We start from the raw sequence: 19,572 nt of genomic DNA, 5'->3' as shown, positions 1-19,572 counted from the left end.
TAAAATTACATGCACACGAATCATATGTATATGTATTATGTTTCTCAGCAAATTACAAACAAACAAAAAAAAAAACAATTTACATTATTTTCCTATACAGATTGTAAACAAGTTGTGTTATATATTAGGTTTTTTTTTCAACTACTTATCTCTATTTTCATTATATAGAGCAACAAAATTGCAAGTACGATATAATATGAATAAAGCAGATCAGATGATCTAGTCTACAAGCGAATTCGTTTTTCAATGCAAGATGTGATTTCAACTTCATATTAAACATGCCCTTTCCAAATGTACATACACTATCAAAAAATGTGTCAAATGGCATTTTTGATAGCCATACAATAATGTTGCAGCAGATAGGGAAAACAGAGAAGTACTTATGTAACTATATACATACATATCCGTGTTTCCAATTGTAAGAAATTGACATTATATTGTACATTTTCTTATTTTATATTTTCTTATTGTAATTGAATATACGAGTACGTATTTTCATATATAGGCCAATATATGTGCGAATTTTATAAATAGTATCTCTAATGTTCGTCAACAAATATTTAATATTAAATATTGAAAATCTTCGGAATATTTTAGTTCTTCACATAGTTATTGTGTTTGGTAGTAAAGGAATGAAATATGATTTATTTGGATAATTATTCTTTACTTGCACATTTTTTAACACACACATACGAGTGTAGAGCATGTCTATTTTCTCATGTACATGTTATTTTCTGTAGAGGATAGCTACGGCTTGCATCCGTTGACTTAGCTTCGGACGAAAGACTGCATTTCTAAAATAACATGGAAAACCTTTTGTTTTATAATACATGCAGATTGCCCTTAATACGAAACAAATAAACAGCATATGGAACACGCCATAATTATATAGATATCTTCGTGAATCCACCCTTTCATCTACTAAGTGTATGTTGTTTTGAAAACAAGCAATAATTATTATATCGCGTAAAGAATTGTTCGATTCATCTAAGATTTGTATGCCAGATACTGCAGTTTTGCCAACGCAGATATGGCCGTCGCAGCCAGCATGCAACGCCAATGCCAATAACTGTAATGTTACAATAATAGACATCTTTGCGATTTCTGTATATATCTATCTCTTTCAACCAGATTTACATCTCATACCAAAATGATGCTGGTGTGAAGTAAACCTGAATTAAATCATGAGTGAGATTCGAAGGGCATTGCTTAAGGTACGTAACATTCAATTATTTACTTCAACAAGAAAAAGGTAATTATGTCAACATGGTATTTTATATTAATGATTAATCCCCGTTTTTATTAAAAGGAATTAACAATGAACATCGGGTTTCTGCGAGTATATAAATTATTGCCTCTTAAGAATTATTTGATTCAATATTTCTGTGCTGCATACGTTTTACAATTGATCATTAACACTCGTACTATTTTCACTATTCATTTTTTTTATTAATTGGCGACTACGTTATTTTATTTCGGACTGATATTAAGTATGTACGATAGTTATCTATGTGTACATGTAGTTTATAGTTTCTTAATGAATATAATATTGTTTATTAAGTGAGCTTTTAATGTGGAAAAATCATCCAGACGACGTCCATAAAGTTTGCGATCTTGAATAACATTAAGGAATTTTGAATTTTCTTTTATTATTTTCCATTACATGTTTTAATTTATAATTCGCATATTGTAAGGATAATCTGAGTATACACTAATATATGTATGCATAGAATTAGAGCTATTATAAATTATTAAATATGCATAGTTAAAAAATATAGTTTTTATAAAACGTAGGCATTATATAGTGTGTGTATATGTATATAAATTTTTGAATAATCAATATGTGATAATAAATATGTGTAATAAACTTTTATTTGCTCTTTATCGGCATAAGTGTTAAACATTTATTTTTCATAATTTCTGGGCGTGTGTACGCAGCAAGCTCAAAGCCAGTGCTGGCGCTTTTGGTCGGTGCTTTAGTTTTAGAGTTTTATATCAGCGGTGGCACGAGTGCCGCTTTCGGCTTCCATTGCTCTCAACGATATATTTTGATAAGTGGCGCCAGATGCAAAAACAAAATACACGCAGTGTGTGTGTCGTTGCTCGACTCTACTCATGGCCCTAACGATGGTTTTTGTTATTGTACTCCCGATTAAAAATTCCGTGCCCACCGCTGTTTTATGTCACGACCGTACACATTGTAATATAATTCACATGTATGTACATCAAGCGAGTAACTATGTATGCATGGACTTACTAAAATTATAGTACGTAGTTATGAATACAAATATATGGTATGCTCACACATACGTACACATGTCTATAGCCGATTTCATGCGTTAATGAGTGTTGATGCGACGTCCTTGCATACAAAATCCATGGGTCACAAAAAAACTAAACCTATAAATGTATAATAGGCGCATTATGGAAACCGATCGATCAATAAACATACGTAAGGATGTATGTCGACAAACATGCCTACAAACTACGTAACCAGTGGTCCAGTCCATACATACACGTAACTGAAATACATGCGCCCATATGTACATACATATGCATACATAAATAATCAGTATACACCGGCTAGTAGCACAAACACCATTGCCGATACGGTGTTCGTAAAATGCTGCACATTAACCCAGTTTTGGGTTAATATTCATGTTATCTATTTGAATATTCGTATGTATTTATATGTAGTTAATAAACTAACAATTGCACATAATTGCAACTATGTCAACAAGGTAAATAAACAATAAAACCCCTTAATAAAGAAGATATTTTATAGCCACGGGATTACAGCTTGGCTAGAATTCTTCAGTTTTTTTTCTTTTAACAACAGCAAAACATTAACATGTGGAATACCTATTAACAGAAGGCTGCTGAAGATTCTTCTAATCTTCCTTTGACAGACTGCCTAAGTCACTTAAAAATATTTCAGGTGTAAGCACATGCGACGAGCCCACAATGACCTCCCAGTTTCGCACAGAGTTGGTGACCTCGTAGGCGCAACGCATTTCAGACATGCTGACACCTCCCACAATAAACACAATTAAGCGCGGCACATTCTTGACCTGTGTCTGTGCTTTATCCTTGTGCCAGTGGCCATAGCGTGCGCTTGTCGGTGCATGATAATTGGTATTTTGGGCACGACCCTCAAGGAATGGAAAATGTCGCTGATCCAACTTATCCTCAATGCAATCCTCCATTATATCCTTAATTACGGGTGTCCAGCGCGACATTTGGTATGTGCTCTCGGTGATGCGTTCTTTGCGTGGAACCGTGTAGACTTTCTTGCGCGACTACATAAAAAAAGAGAATATAGAGGAGACATGAATTTCATTTTCTCATTCGATGAAACAAACACCCATCCTTACTTAATTATACTTCCATTTATGGCAAAACTAGGTACAATATATACATAGGTAATAAATAAAAAAAAGGGCTACTCACATCGGCTATGACATTAATGCCCAAAAAGCTCAGATTTCGCACCATATCCTGGTCCTTTGGCGACAATTGGGCATGGGTAAAGAGCTTGGTCAAGTTCTCCTCTGATATACCATTCTTGATCATAACATACAATGCAATGATCCGCACCTTATCATAGTTTGACACATTCTGCAAAGATATGCATAAATGTAGTTTCCAATCACTGGCCCCCATTCACCATTCACTTACCGTATCCAACAAAATGGGCACAATGTTGCGCATATGATCCTTGATTTTTTCGCCCTCAGCATCGGTGCCCATAGCCAAATCCTGCTCCACACGGCATAGCTTGTCGACATAATTCTGATAGGATTTCATGCAATCCTCAGCTAAATGCAAATGAGTGGAATATTTGGATAGCTCTTTCTGGTACTGCGGCATCTTCTTGATCATCTGCGACAAGTCGCGCATTGAAGACTTATCGGCTGCAACAATCAATATCATATTAATAACGGGAATGAACTAAAACTACAAGTTATTCTCGAATGTTTAAAGCAACTCAGTGACATCAACTCCTTAGTCTGAATGCGCATTGGGAGTACCAGCCAACCTACACTTTTCGAGACTTAGATTAGATGTCAACATTAAAAAGAGAACTCGGTAAATATTAGTCCTTGTGCTACTTTTTCTTAACATTATTGTCAAGTTTAGGAAACTTAGTTGAACAAAGAGTTTTGAGATATTTTCTCCTTCATAAAGCTCACGTTCTGCTCTTGCGTATGAAACGATCACGTTTTAGAAATGTCTTTGTAGAAATACTTTTTATTTATACAGAAAGCAGAATTTGGTATTGGTCAGTCAGTTAATGTAACCTATCATGTCATAGCTGCCATTGAAATAATCAGGACAACAAATAATGTTTTCCAATTCACAGTAAAATTACTGATAAAGGTAAGTTGGTCTAAACAGATCCATCTGTCTAACTACACAAAGGTTTAAATTTCGGAAGGGATACAAGGTATAACCCTATTGAAAAATATTGTCCATAATTGGATAATTCCTATCAGTTATGTTCTTTTGGAACTCCCGGAATAACCCCAAAGCTTAAAGAGCTTAACTTACTGGAACTCATGCGCTTGGAATCCGTAAACTTCTTTAGATTCTGCGTAACCTGTGTGGAGACAACTGCAATATGCTCATGGCGGAGCTCCACCCACAAATCGTCGTTTTCATCGAGCAAGACTTCCTTGTCAGGCTGATTAGGACCCGGACAATAGCGGTAGACATCATTGACAATGGGCAGCAGATCATAGGCCATTGCCTGAAGCGTTAGCTCGTGCAAAAGTGGCGAAACACAATCAAAGCCACGATCCAAAACTAGTAGCTGAGATCGTGCTTTCTCCGGGCCTTCCCCCATTGTTGGCTCGTCGGCCTTATAAGCATCCAGTTTTTGCTGCACCGAAGCAGCCAAATCAATATTCCTATCCCAATCGCTGCGATAACGCACATTGGGGTACTCGCCCAGTGTTGCGCACAGCGTGGCGATTTGCTCGGCTATGCGTTCGATGTGCTTGCTGCGTATGGAAGCAAACGCCGGCGAATAGAGGCATTGAAATGTATCAGGCGAATCCAAAGAAAAGACCTAAATGAGTTTATGTAGCAAAAAAGTTGTCTTTTAGTGATGTGGCTGAGTGGGCGACTGTTGAGATAATGCAAATCTAGTATGGATCAAATGCGTTTGTTAGTGATATACATATAGGTGAAAAATTATTTATAAGAAACAGTTAGCGACAGGAAATATTGAACAGCCCAGCAAGCAAAAGAAATGTTTTATTAAGCGTTGAAAATATTATTTTTCTTAACCGTTGTGTGCAATACAATTGGTCAGTCTGGCGTATTCGGCATTTAAGGACCTTTAATAACATACATTCGAATTATAGTGTATTAATTGACTGGTCCGTATTTCAAGATTATTATTTTAGGCGTACCCTACTGTGATATAAGCAGCCATATATTATTTTAAATGTGTAATAGAAGCATCCAAATAGCATACATGACTGCTTCTATTGCGTGCACTTTTGTAGATTGTGATGTTTACTCACAGCGGGATTTACGAAAATTCAACACAGAACGATCAGGACATTAATTATAAGTAACTCCGCCACCACTGGCTTAAGTAGGAAACGGATAAGTTGTATTAAAATGTAGACTTTTTAAGATTTGGCTTCGTTCCTTTGTATTTATTACATAAAGTGCGATATTTTTCCAAATATACCATACTACGTACGCACAAAAAAACGAAATTGCTGAACAAAAAACAATTTAAGAACCTCTGAACTACGCTCAGGAATTTACATTACATTTCATTACATATACATTTTATTTACTTGCTTGCTGTGCTGTTCAAAGTAGATTGTTCAGATGTAACACATATGCTGTACATAGTTTAAAGGCGAACATGGGAACACCAAACACCAGCATGCATAGCTAGTAGCTAGACATGCTTCGCACTTTATCAGTATTTCTGGAGACTCTGTGTTCGCATGGTATATGTATTTTAATATTCCACTTACAAATACACTTACAAGCACGGACGTGTTCACAAAATGATGAGTATTTTACTTAAACTTGTTATGATCTTGAGTCATACTCTCTGATTGACAATTTTAAAGGTAACGTAAAGCATAAACATGCTTGACCACTATGTGCTGGGCTCAGCGAATAAGCCTTTTATAATAATCGATGGCTCAAGTTCACATCATATACTTATGTACACATATTCTGTATTATTTTATTTACATTTGTATGGTCTTGTTTATCGCTAATGGCCTTATGACACTATATTAAAAACTAAACTTGTAGATTAAATCGGAGTTTTACATCTATCCAGTAGACGGAACTTTTCTAAAATGTTAGCTGATGCAAGCTAGACGCGAATAGCACCTGGTGGCAGATCCAACTGGCTAAAAAGTGATTGTCAGCAGAGCAGTCCATTAATTGCACTTCAAAAATAATATTTCTGCACTAAAAAAAACTAACCATTTTATCTAAGTATATTTCTCGCTCGCACTAACAATCTTTTTTTTATCAATCACGCAAAGTTTGTGGTCTACTTTTTATTATGGTGTCATAAGGCCATAAGACATAGCTGGGCACGATTTGCTCTTCTGTATACAATTTACATACATTAAATTGAACACTACAAAATAAGTTTTACAAAACTTAAGGAGATTTCACGTGCTGCATCTTTGTGACAGATGAGAGGACGATATTCATCTTCTTGTCTGCCCATAAAATGCAACAGCGAGAACAGTCAGTGTTAGGCGTTAAGTTAAGGTCATAGCCAGAGCGAGACCGAAAAGATTATGTTAGTTGATATGTTTATACATACATGTGCGCATACATTTGAATATATTGATTTGTTTATAACAGACATACATATATACAAATGTATGCGATGCACAGGGTATTTTATAAGTTTTAAATGTTTGCCAAACTTTGTAACGTCTGGCAATTTTGCATTAAAAAAGTTATTTGTGCTGGGGTTGGTTATCTTGCCATTTCGCCAACTTCTAATGAAACAAATCTTCATATACAAACACAAAACACTTGAAAATGGGTTTTAGGCACGAGGACTGAGCACAAGCGGAAAAAGATAGGCAAGAGATATACATACATATAACAACAACAACATACGCCAACATACATCCCTTTCGCAAAATATGCATTTATGTATACATATGTATATGTACATAGATGTAAAGACATAGACACATATTTTTAAAAAGAGAAAGAAATTGGGCATGTTGTACTTTGTTGAGGCATAGTATTAGAGAATTCAACAAGAGTTTTGAGTGTTTCGAATTTGTTTCGTTTTGCTTTGGCTAAAATTACATTTGTTTACTGTTTATGGTTGCATTGCAACTTTAAGCGCACCTGACATTCATATGGTAGAAATGCAATATTAATCTCCTTTAGAGTTTTGATCTTTCTTGCAGCGCACGATTTACACAAATCGTTAAACAATTCCTCCGGGCAAACTATAATTGTAATTATGTATTAAAATTATACGCTTATACAATAATTGGTATCATATTTGACGTTATGACGAGCACAACAGATTTAAATTAAAAACAATACAAGTAATAATAACAATAACTACCACAATGTAATATCTTTAGGAATTCAGCATGATCTAGTATATACATTAGGCTGCACACTTTCCTCATGTATTACAATCCCAAAACCTTTTATTTAAAAACAACATGTCAGTATTAAGTAAGCAGTAAGCAGCTCACGAAAAAACAAAGCTCTCACAGAAAGAAAGATGACGAAATCGCAATAATGAAGGTCGGGATTGTTAGAAGCACCACATAATGGGAATTATTGAATATATACAAATGAATGTGTTTATTTGAAAGGCAGAGCTCTGTTAGTTGAGTTAACTTTTGCTGAAACGCTATGCACACATTAAATCCCATACTGAATGACTTGTCGAATTGAAAGAGTTCGGTAGAGTTCGGGTTGACAGACATTTTAAAAATATTAGACACAGAATATTAGATTATTTGTATGAAGTGGGCGGCGTGCCATTATGGACACACTTTTATTTGCATACGATTGGAGCATATAACGATTTACTTGTTACTTGGTACCTGCGCTTCATAGGCCAAAAAGGCTATATTAATCTCTTTGCAGCTGCGAATATAACGACGGCAGATGTCTTTGTGCGACTGTAGCATGTCGAATATTTTGGGCGGAATTGCTATAGATAGGTTTGCGTGTGTGCAAATATCGAGGATAACGGGTTGGTACATACAAAAAATTATATAAAAAAAGAATAAACGTTTAGATTTGGCTTTGCCAACTCTGTAATACCCTTCACAATGTTTCTTATCGTAGAACCTAGTTTTAATGCATTTTGTTACACAAAATTTAGTGAGAGCACGAAATATTATACCCCGAATAAAGAATGAAATATTTATGTTTTTCATTTTAAAGCAATTTCTTCGCGCTTGTCGGCCCAACCTTTTTAATAAAAACAAATGTTTACAAAATATCGCGTTCGAATCTTTTGCCACCGCACAAAATACAATGATATGTTACCGTTATTTTAATAACTGACGGAAGGATTAACGTAGACAGACGGACACGGGCAGATCGATTCAGCTTTTCATTTTGTTGATAAATATATCTATACCGCATCGAAAATGATTCTTTTCTGCGTTAGAAACTATGACGACGAGAGCAATTAACCGCCTTGTGAAGAGTAATAAAGAAAGAAAGAGCTGTAAGTCTATAAATAAGAAGTTCGTTCTTTATTTGACACTCCAGCCACTTGACAACATACCCTCGGTGAAGAAGACATGAGCATAACGGTACATGGGTCGTGCAGGATTTTCAAAATCACGTATTAGGGAGCGCACAGACTCGTCAGATGGTGTTATTAAATAGATAGCATCCATTGTAGGCAATGGTTCGCGCTTCTTGTTAATATGTTCGACCACTATCAGGAGAAAAATCCAAAGTTTTAAAAATATGTTATGTACATTTACATTTATTTACTTACATGTAATGCCCTCGGCGCTAATTTCATGCATTTTGGTGCACGCGGAGACCATCCGCATGCCCAGCTTATCGACGACTAGTACACGCCATTCAATGCCGCCAGGAGCGGCTTTAGCAGCAGCACCAGCAGCCTTTTTCGGTGGCGGTGGCTTGTACTTAACCACTTCGTTCATGATTTCTATAACGAGTAGAAAGGTAATGTCAACGTTTAAGAGTTTTATGTAGGTTTTTGGCATGGTAGACAACACAAATTGATAAACATCGGACATGTTCGCACGACAACCATAAAACATTGAAATATAGCCTCAGAAATGACAAGATTGTTCTATTTGTTCACCGCCAACACGCCTCTGATTTTTAAAATTAAAAAAAAAAAAAATGTCTATAATTTAAAAACCAGCTTGTTCTTTGAGCATTGTTGAAGTAATAAATGAAAACAATCATTTTTGCACACATATTATTTTGTCCATGAGTGCACATATGGTCTCAAAGCAGAAATTAAGTATACGTTTTTTAACATGGTCGGTTAATATTCCTATGGTATCTATGAGATACACATGTATATGTGTAAGACAGAATCTGTGACTGTAGGAAGTTTCACGAATACACGAAAATCGTTCATGTCCCCTAAAATTGGGTCTGCCCTGACTCATTCTAAGATTATATGAGTAAACGCAATGAACCTATTGCAATGATATACAAGGTATAGGGCAGCAATGAAAAAAACAATAACTTGTCCATTTCTGGGAGTAAGGAGAATTCCAGAATTCTTTGCGTCTAGTTATGTGGATCAATCTCTACAATGCAGATACTATATACATATTAAGTGAGGTCTGTAACGCCTCTTTTTAGGGGAAGCAATCTAGTATACCCTTTTCAATTTTGGGTACAGTATAGAAAGACGCTGTAATACCATTGAGTAAGTCCACAGCTAAAGCATCGAAATTTACTCTGAAATGCACCGACTGGGTAATCATGTTTATATACATATGAAGTTATTGTGCTGAAAAAGCCCATTTAGCGAAATTTTTCTACAAACTGGTTATGAATAAATATCTGGAGGCGGGGGCGTCTAGTGCGCAAAATCCGACTCACAAAGAACACAATAAATGTTAAGTCTGCAACGAGAACGCTACGCATTTAAGCGGGGTTGTGTTGGGAGGGCCAGCAGTTCGCCTACCCAGTTTAATTAGAAAAATCGATAGCACGAAACGGTGCATACAAACGTATCTATATATATATGTACATATGTACATATTCACGGTATATTTGTTACATATAGTCTGTGCGTCATTCGGTAACTTAAAAATTGCACTTACTTTGTCCCACTAACACTTTTAACGCCATTTTCGCTTATTTGTTGTTTTTTGTAGTTGCTGAGGTGATGATTCAACTATTATTCTTTACGACATTAATGCACAGCAAACCGATCTTAGGGCAACTGCACCTTTATTGATCTACGTCCGCCCGTTCAACACACGACACAATCAAATTAAGAAGCCAAACGATGGCAAAAACACAGTTTTATATTTTTAAATCAAGTATGTAAGTGCTTAACAAATATTTCGCCACAGCCACAACTTGAAGTCTGACAAATTTATACTAGATATGACTGCAATAGGGATGAGCAAATTTTTCGTATCTGTTACTTTGTCACGACTATTTCTTGGTGATAATGTCACAATAACAGATTCAATTTGATCACATATTTATGGTTTATTTATGAATTTCTCTCGATAACATATGACACGATATGAACCTTATAAAAACAACTTGATGATAAAATCAAAATATAAAGCAAGAATAAAATTAGTGTGGGCTTATAAGCAATGTTTCCAATTCGTTCATGTTTGAACCGGCCGCATAGTTGAACGCATTTGAATAATTTGTTTCGATTACTTATGTACATATAATAACTGTCTTCTTGATAAGCGAAAGGGTTTAGAATACATACTTAATTTGTTTACCACCGTTTAGGCCTGTACATTAAAATAAACTTAAAATGCCTAAAATACCGATAGTCTTAAAACAAACAACCAAATGTACTTAATGGTAAATTGCAATTATCGATAGTAATATTTTTAGTATTATTTAATCTCAACTATCGATTTTATTAATTTTAAATTAGTAATAATTAATACCATTGCAATAGTAACTGTATTTTTTGCCCTAGCTCTGCCACCAGCTGTTATTCTTTCTGCCTTGGCTCAACTCTGTACTGCACGCATACGCACGCACAGGCACAAGGACAATGTTAAAAAATGCCTTCCACTTCTTTAAAAATAAGTATTGACTGTTTTGTTTATTTATATTTATTACATTATGGGCCTAAAAAGTGCTATGAAGAGAACGTAAAAACTTTGGCATGTAAAGAATAAAAATCGGGGAACAAATTAAATTAAATTTCCTAGAGGGGCTAGGGCCCTTTCAGAGTATCCTACATAATCCTGAGTTAAGTTTTGGCAGGCCAGACACTTAAAAAATGTATTATAATATAAAATATAGTCTTGCCTTAAGTCGCTGATAGATCAGTCTTACCTTTGGGGTGCCCAATACGAATTACATCACACTCTGTCATGCACCGACCATCCACTCAGGCGAGAAGGAGCAATCACAAGGATTCTGTGAGCTCAGGTGATGCAATGGGGGTAAGTTTTCTACCCACAGACAATTAAGTACGAACGAAACCGCTGATCTTGAAAGATGAAATGTTGACTTCGAATCGTATGCGGCGAAATCAGACCCATCTTCGAACGGAGTTTCGCAGGGAGCACCCTAGTTGGAGGCGTGTCAGCAGAGGGTGCATCAGCGATTCTAAGCCGAGGTGGAACTGGACGCAGAATATGCTTAGGCGTTGCTGAAGTTCATGCTTAACGCTGAGATGACGGAGGAGGAGCAAATGCGGCTTATACACAGCCAACAAGTGGTTCGTTGCTGAATCCGCCATCAGGAAGTCAAATAGGTAGAGTCGCTGTAGGGACCTTCAGTGAAGTCAAACGGCAGCTAATGAAATACTTTAAGCCTACGGCTTACTCCGCTACACTAAACGAAGCCATTATTGGTGTACTTAGAATCTAGACGACAATTTAAGCACGCTCGCAATTTTAAACAATCTAGAAGTTTGCACGGTGACAGTGAATATTAACACGGAATTTAGTATTACAAATACTCTCTCCACAAAATGGCAGCTCAGTTGTGTCGAAAACGGATCAATGTGTTTGGGGAAAATAACCCAGTGTCCTGCAATAAACGATTCACGCCAGAAGTCTGCTCCATAACAATACTCAACCTAATACTCTTAACATATCGTCTTGGGGATCACCACCCTTTGCAGCAGTATTTTGAAGAGCTAATGTCTACAAACAATATGACATCAGTTCCAGGCCACTCTGAATTCCCGGGATGCGAAAACGCTGACGAGGTCAGGGGTAGGCTTGTCGACTCTGTTCAACAACCCAGAACCAGAGGTGGATTATGGCTCGTTCGTGCTCGTGTTAACTAGAAAAGGCACAACAAAAACATTCACAAACACGGCAAGATCCGAAAAAAACATTACTAAACAAGAATAAACGCTACCTTCGAGCAAGCCAGACAGAAGAAGAGGAGGAACTTGATGCTGCAGTTGATGGGCGTAGTACTCGAGTGTTTTGCTAATAACTTTTCTTAGAATTGATCGATTTGTATAGATATGTAGATTGCGTGTGCAAAGTTTGATAGGCTTTTGAAATGTGGACTGTATTGACGTATAAAATACGCTCTAGTTGCCTGGATATTAGAAGAGTATACATGCCGGGGTTGGAGAATGTCGGCTTAATCGTCTCCGAAATCCTGGCGTTTATCCAGGCAGACGGACAAACGGATAAACGGACATGGCAATATCGATTTCTCTTGTATATTTTTCTTGAATATACATACTTTATAAAGTCGGAGATGCTTTCTTCTCCCTGTTACATTCTTTGAAGAAACCCAATATTTGTACCCTATGGGTACAGGGTATAAAAAGAACTTGAAATTAGAAAAACTCACTTTTTCTACACACGACGTGGGTTTATGGGTTTTGTTACGATTCCATTTACAAAGAATTATTTATTATATCCACATAGATATTTCATGCTGAGCTAGTTTAAGGCTAGTTTCGATGGCTTATGTAGATTTTTGAAATGATAGCAGCGTGCTTTCCAACTAATAGGGAAGCGATGATTCTTGGGATGCTAAAGCGTTTCTTATACACGATTTACGCAGAATATGCAAGAACTATACAGACAACCAAAACTCTGCATTTTTAATGTTATTGTTATTATTTATATTTTATTTCTGGCGAATTGTGCAAAAAGTATCCATCAGCCTTTACTTGTAAAATTGATGCGACAGTTAAGGTACATACATACTCGTACATAAATAACTACTAGACGCTAACAATGTGGACTATCGATCCATATTTTGTATTCTGAATTATAGTATTCTTAAATACAATGTGCACAGTGTTTTTCGATTTCATGTGTTTACAACTTAACACGCTATTTTATTTAAGGCGACCAGTCAGAGGCTTTATACATACTGCAATTCGCACGTTTTATCAACATACATAATACATATAGTTACATTATTCTGTTTGCGTTCATTTTACCAACATTCATCACTTTACATTTGGCATAGAGTAGTGTCCATGCCCTAGGTGGTACATACATATCTAGTTTCTTTTCGTTCGCATCGAGGCAGCGTCGTCGACACTTCCAAGAGGGGCTCTGGCTCAATATGGACGTCCATTCGTATTTGTATTCGTATTGCTGTAGTACGAGGGTCGATCGGGCAGCTTTGGAGGCGCATTTGAGCCAGGTCGTCTGTAAAACGAACAGAGTTTTTATAATTTATATATGAATGTGTGTTTACAAGTAAGAGCCTTCTACTGCCTCAGTAAAATTTCGTAAAATGTGAAAAATATTTCGAATTAGCCCATGTGTCGCATGATTAGTACTACGTTTGGAAATATTTTTAACTTACCGGCAGCAGTACCACATGTTTGTATATGTACTATAACTTTCATTATGCAAATACCAACACCAAATTTGACAGGAAGCAAGAGCGAGCGCAAACGAGCACACAGGACAACGCATACGGGTACAGATGGGAAGTAGATGTTTTCGAGTTGGGACTTGAATTGTTATTAACTTACCGGTTACCAACGACGTTTTCGATTACAGAATGAGCTAACAAAGCATTATATATACAGATCTTAAAATGTTGATGGGCATCAACTGCTGGGCTTTGAGAACATTGCATGTATTTTTAGTACAGATAAAAAATAAACTTCTCCCAAGATGACAGCTAATTAGTAGAGCCAGAAGAATTGAGTAATCCAGTTAAAGACGAAACGACTATGTCCTATGCAGTCTAAATTAGTTATGTCCTATGGCGAGCACCAAGAATCTACAGAACCACTGCTCATTTCCACGTATTATTAGGTTGTTCATATCAAGTATATACTGATCCGACTAAATCAGCATTTCTCCTCTGTGTTGTTGTTTTTTGCTCAGTTGTTGTACTCAGTTATTTTTTTTGTTTTGTGGATTATTTTTTCCTATAGCTGATTGGGTATGTTTTTAAATTACGTTCCATTTCTCATAAATGAGAAATATAATCCAATATGCAATCCAATGAGAAATGTAATCCAATTCGACTGAGAGATTCCTTTACATTAATAAGTCATCGGACGGATAAGGGTATAGTATAGTTTATGTGCGGACGATAACATGAAACATCTCCTTCTTGCCATTACAAATATATACATATTTAAGACATTATACCATTTGCGTTTAATTACACAACGCCTAAGTTGCTTAAATGAAAAGAGAGATGAGATGAGATGATACGAGGCATTAAAAAAACCTACTTTTGAATAATTTGGTAACGACATCTTAAACACAAAGGTTGATGGATTAGACTGATTTCTGGGCTTTACACAAAGTTATAAATTCGAAATGTGCTTAATTTTTAAAACACAAATGCTACTTTAATAACTCAACCCTTAAAAACGCTTAAGTTGCTTAAATGAAAAGAGAGATGGGATGAGACGAGGCATTAAAAAACCTACTTTTGAATAATTTGGTAACGACATCTTAAACACAAAGGTTGATGGATTAGACTGATTTCTGCCCTTTACAAAACTTATAAATTCGAAATGTGCTTAATCTTTAAAAACACAAAAGCTACTTTAATAAAATAACCCTTAAAAACGCTTCAATTGCTTAAAAGAAATGATAGATGAGATGAGACGAGGCATTACAAAAAACCTGCATGGCTACTAGCCCATCACAGCTTATTTGGTATAGACTCTCCAAGAGCAAGGCTGTTTCTTGATCTCTTATAAAATTCTTATAAAAATTCATTATTGACTTGATTAAATAACCCCAAACACTCCTCCTAGCAAGTTTGCCACTCATTTGGAAGTATGAGAACAAAATGTTCGGTGCAGAATCCGCATAAAATCGCAAAAAAAATGATGCGTTTTATTTTCTCATGCCGATTACTAATCAGCCAGCAAACGGTTACAACTTTGGAAACATCTTCGTGGGAGTTTTGGTGATTTTACAAGTAGCTCTCGAACTATTTCGCAAAGATACGATAATTACCGAAAGCTTACTGCCGGGTATAAAAGCACTCTTGTATCACAAGACGAATTCTTTTTCGAGGCACTATTTTTTGCATCAGTGAAAAAAGGTTATGTTATTTAAGCGTGTGCTGAAATAGCAGTTACATAGTATTAAAGAAATATAAAGTATATGTAGGCATATATAATGTATTTATAATCATAGTATATATAACTCGAGAGACACTACACAATGCAGTTGAAAATATAATTGCTAACTTGCTGATTTTACATTTATTCTTTTATAGCTCGATCTGCGGTTTATTTGTTGGCCTTAAATAAAATATAAATTAACTAGGCAGGAAATATTGTTGTTTCCAATGTTTTTTCATTGTTTATTATTTTGTTTCTGTACTCTCCAAAAAAAAAAAAAAAAAAACCAGCGATCTTCGACGAGCCCTTTCATACCAATTTGTGATGATTATATAAGAATCTGTAAGTCGAGCTTTCTGCTTAAAAATCAAAACGACATCTGTGTTGATTGCATTTTTAACAATTAACAGATTCCAATTCAATCATTGTTAATTATCTGGCCTAATCAGTACTTGTTTTGTAATGAAGCTGTATTTTAAAAATACTGCGGGCCTTTGCGAAGTTCAATAAGCAGGAATTTGTGTCTTTTAACTGAATTTCATATATAGTATGTGTGTATGTACTTGTATGTAATTGAAATAATATTAACAGCATAGACATACATAGTACCTTTACAGAATTTTAAAACACGTGTTTTCTTTTTGTACGCAAAGTTAAAGAATAGCTGTTGCCAGAATTAACTTCTTATTTCTATTTGGAGTTACATAAACATATAGTATATATTGGCCGAAAACATTTGTCTTTATGAATTCCATTTGGAACTTAAGGAGAGATAAGTCAACACCCACACTGTTGATAATATTTTATTTTAACATATATTGCTACTTTGTTATTCAATGGTTTAGTTTGCTTTTATACTTTTCAATTTAATATAATTACATAATGTAATACAATAGGTATAATATAATTACATCTTTGTTCTTTTTACACTTGATAACATTTTTCATCTATCCACACTAAAACATCCGATATTCAGATGTAACAATATTCCCACACTGTGCACCAAATTTCTGAGAGCATCGCTCGGTTGCAAAGCTGCTGTTCGCCGCCAGAAATGAATGCGTTTCTTGCTTTTACAATACTCTTTTATAAATATAATTGTTTATTTGTAATATAAAGTTTAAGTGCAATTGAATGAATGAACTATGACACTAGATCTAGCACTAACAATTAGTATGATTTTCACGGGACATTCATTTGCATAAATACGGGGCATTCCAAATTATGTTTATACACGATAAGAACTATAATAAATATTTGAATATGCGCATAGGTATATACTTGTATGCGGGGTGGTATATATTTTGATTTCTAAATCATATATTGCAGCTCCTTCCCGCTGTACGAGGGCTTGGACGATCTTTGGTTTCAACAGAATGACACGCCTAGTTCAGTAATCGTGTTAATAGTAGTCTCGGAAATGCGATTTGACACTGTTCTACTTTTTTTGTGGGGAGCCGTAACTGTCGGAACAATCCATTTACGCTTCAAGTGCTTAAAGCGAATATCGGATAAGCCATTCCAGAGTTAGAGCCAGAAACCGTCACCAAAGTCTTGAAAACCTGGGTTACAGGAGGCAGCCACATGAATAAAATCGTGCTTCATAAATAATGGGAATGTTTGGTATTTCGCATAAGCCAGTAATATGCCGAAAAGATTTTATTTTTGCCACTATATTAACATATTCCAAGTAGTAGAGTGCGATGAGCACAGAAGTACGCTGACCCTCATAACAAGGTCCTTTAAATCGGCCATTTACCTTTTTGGTTAACTCAAAGCGAATCGATCCATTGCAAAAATAATGTAAATTAACGGCAGTGTACAATTATAATTTGGAAGGCCTAGTACTTATAGTTGTTAAATAGGTTTTATTGATTTTCCTAATCAATCAAGCCTGTGTAAGTAAATTAATTTCAAAATATATATGCTTTACTTGTATGCAATTTAATGAGGATTTCAAAACAAAGCGTTAATGTATTTATATCTTTCACATAATAGGACGCATTGTAGAGACTATATAATTGCGTCGATCAGATTCGATCACCATGTAGTACATATTTGAAAATCATATGGCTTTCATTAGACGATATGTTTTAGAAGGGTTTTTGGAAAGAGTGCTGTCATAGTATGTTGTCATATTGTGAAAGTTGTGCGCCGCGAATAATAACAATAGGTGGCCAAACGTGTAGAATTTAAATAATACTTATATGCTTGGCCATAGACGAAGGACTTGTTTTAACAGGCAATGAAGAGCATATGTATGTATGTATGTATGTATGTATGTATAACTTGCTGTGTAGACTCCTTTTTATGAATATATATATAAGTGTATATAGTATATTTGGAATCGTTTTTTGTTTGGATATTCATGTTGAAATGTCTATACATTTCTTTATGCATAAGCAAAGTACAAATAATGATTATTTCATCTGTCACGCAAATACACGTACGCTTGCAAATCAATTGAACTCCCTCCAGGTTTTTGGTTGACAATATCCTCGCTGAACTAAATCAAGTGGCTTAGCACAGTGAGCTATGAAGGTATTATTGTTAGTTAGCTTTATTGTATTTGAAATACATACATTGAGCACGTATAGAGATCGGATATTCATATTTTTCTCCCATATGTATATGTAAATAAATATATATATATATATATGTGTGTGTGTGTGTGTTGGATAATGTATGTACATATTAGCGACATACATATGTTCTTATTTTGTTCTATTATTTAACATTTCAATTGCCTTTATTATAATTTGGAAAAATAAAAGACAGTTATAATTGATTTAACAGTTAATTTTTTGTCGATAAAGGAGCACGCAGACTCCCAATTAGCAACAACGGTAAACGAGCAAATATTTTGCATATACTTTTGCATGTACTCGTGTGCGTGCGCGTCTTAAAATTTGCTCATTCTGTTTCCTACTTGTATTTTGGATTCACTTGAATCGCGTAGCAAACACATTGGAAAGTTCATTTACAGCCGCCTGACCCACAGCTTGATTCACTTGTCCACGCATGCTCTCCGGTATGTAGCGATTGGCACCCGTCTGCTGTGTTATGGCGCCGCCGACCGCTCCAGTTACTCGACTTGAAAAGTGGCAAAATAATGTTTTTGTTGTTGTATTTGCATTGCAGTTAAGGGCTTACTAAAATTGATACAGACAAACCACTCGGCCGACTCTGGACAGGCCAGTGATTACTTAGTAACCAAACAAATGCCGTAACGCTTGAAACCCCTTTTTATTTATTTCATTTTTAAGTTTTATCGTTTTTTTTAAATCGCTAACCCTGTGGCATTGATTGAATATTTTTGACAAAAATTTAATCGGAGAAATGATAAACATGTTGAAAATCAATACAAACATAAGTACCAATGCACGCATGTTAATATAAGCAGATAATAATCTTATGTTATCTACAAGTTATCTGTCACTGTTGCATACGAATGTAAGCATAAAGAATATGTATAGCAAAAGTGTCAGTCTCCAATAAAACTCTAAAGCGAACAGACGCACGGCGGTCCGCGACTATTGTCTTTTACTTTACTCCTACTGAGCCCTTCCCTTTTCAGCGAATATATAATCTATTCAATAGGTTATGGGCCCAGGGCATATAGGCTCATAGGAGAAGTTCAAAGTATTGTGAAATAGTAATCGTTTGGTGACTCAAGAAATATAACATTTAAAAAATGAGTGCGCTATATCAAATAGACAAATTGGAAGAGCATAACTATGACTCATGGAGCATACAGATGCGATCTGTCTTAGTGCACGCGGAATTGTGGAGTGTGGCATCAGGTGCTGAACCTAGTAATACTGAGAGTTCAAGGC

General features: G+C 35.5%; 2 protein-coding genes across 7 annotated transcripts in view; both read right to left on the bottom strand.

Moving 5' to 3' along the window:
- Window positions 1-1,624: 1,624 nt before the first annotated feature.
- On the bottom strand, window positions 1,625-10,558 carry LOC115629217 (protein ROP). 2 transcript variants are annotated; one of them, XM_030525623.1, is made up of 8 exons: window positions 10,317-10,558; window positions 8,999-9,175; window positions 8,780-8,935; window positions 8,085-8,194; window positions 4,552-5,071; window positions 3,679-3,914; window positions 3,451-3,618; window positions 1,625-3,299 (listed from the first exon to the last, which is right to left on the bottom strand). In XM_030525623.1, exons 1-8 carry the CDS (start codon window positions 10,342-10,344, stop codon window positions 2,892-2,894), a joined length of 1,803 nt encoding a protein of 600 aa, XP_030381483.1. In that variant the 5' UTR covers window positions 10,345-10,558; the 3' UTR covers window positions 1,625-2,891. The 2 variants fall into 2 exon arrangements, with proteins under 2 accessions (XP_030381483.1, XP_030381484.1); XM_030525624.1 differs by lacking the exon at window positions 8,085-8,194 and adding an exon at window positions 7,366-7,469.
- Window positions 10,559-13,410: 2,852 nt separating this feature from the next.
- LOC115629295 (dynamin) overlaps window positions 13,411-19,572 on the bottom strand; it is a 37,605-nt gene continuing 31,443 nt past the window's right edge. For 3 of the 5 annotated variants that reach the window (XM_030525738.1, XM_030525740.1, XM_030525741.1), the window contains one exon: window positions 18,679-18,829. In XM_030525738.1, coding sequence (XP_030381598.1) covers window positions 18,679-18,829 — 151 coding nt within the window. Of the gene's footprint in view, window positions 13,839-15,779; window positions 18,830-19,572 lie in introns of those variants that run through there. The other 2 variants (XM_030525742.1, XM_030525739.1) reach the window with 2 other exon arrangements.

Source organism: Scaptodrosophila lebanonensis, unplaced genomic scaffold (assembly GCF_003285725.1).
Source record: "Scaptodrosophila lebanonensis strain 11010-0011.00,11010-0021.00 unplaced genomic scaffold, SlebRS2 tig00000138-arrow-arrow-pilon, whole genome shotgun sequence".
Classification (NCBI taxonomy): Eukaryota; Metazoa; Arthropoda; class Insecta; order Diptera; family Drosophilidae; genus Scaptodrosophila; species Scaptodrosophila lebanonensis.
The sequence above is the reverse complement of the archived record's forward strand: the minus strand, read 5'-3'. Positions and strand labels throughout refer to the sequence as shown.

Excerpts from the sequence above, each read along its gene's own strand:
- LOC115629217 (XM_030525623.1), bottom strand. The coding sequence starts at position 10,344 with ATGGCGTTAAAAGTGTTAGTGGGACAAA. Across the intron at positions 8,936-8,998 it reads TAGCGCCGAGGGCATTACAT|TGGTCGAACATATTAACAAG; the intron begins GTAAGTAAATAA and ends TTCTCCTGATAG. Across the intron at positions 5,072-8,084 it reads TTTTGGCCTATGAAGCGCAG|GTCTTTTCTTTGGATTCGCC; the intron begins GTACCAAGTAAC and ends AAACTCATTTAG.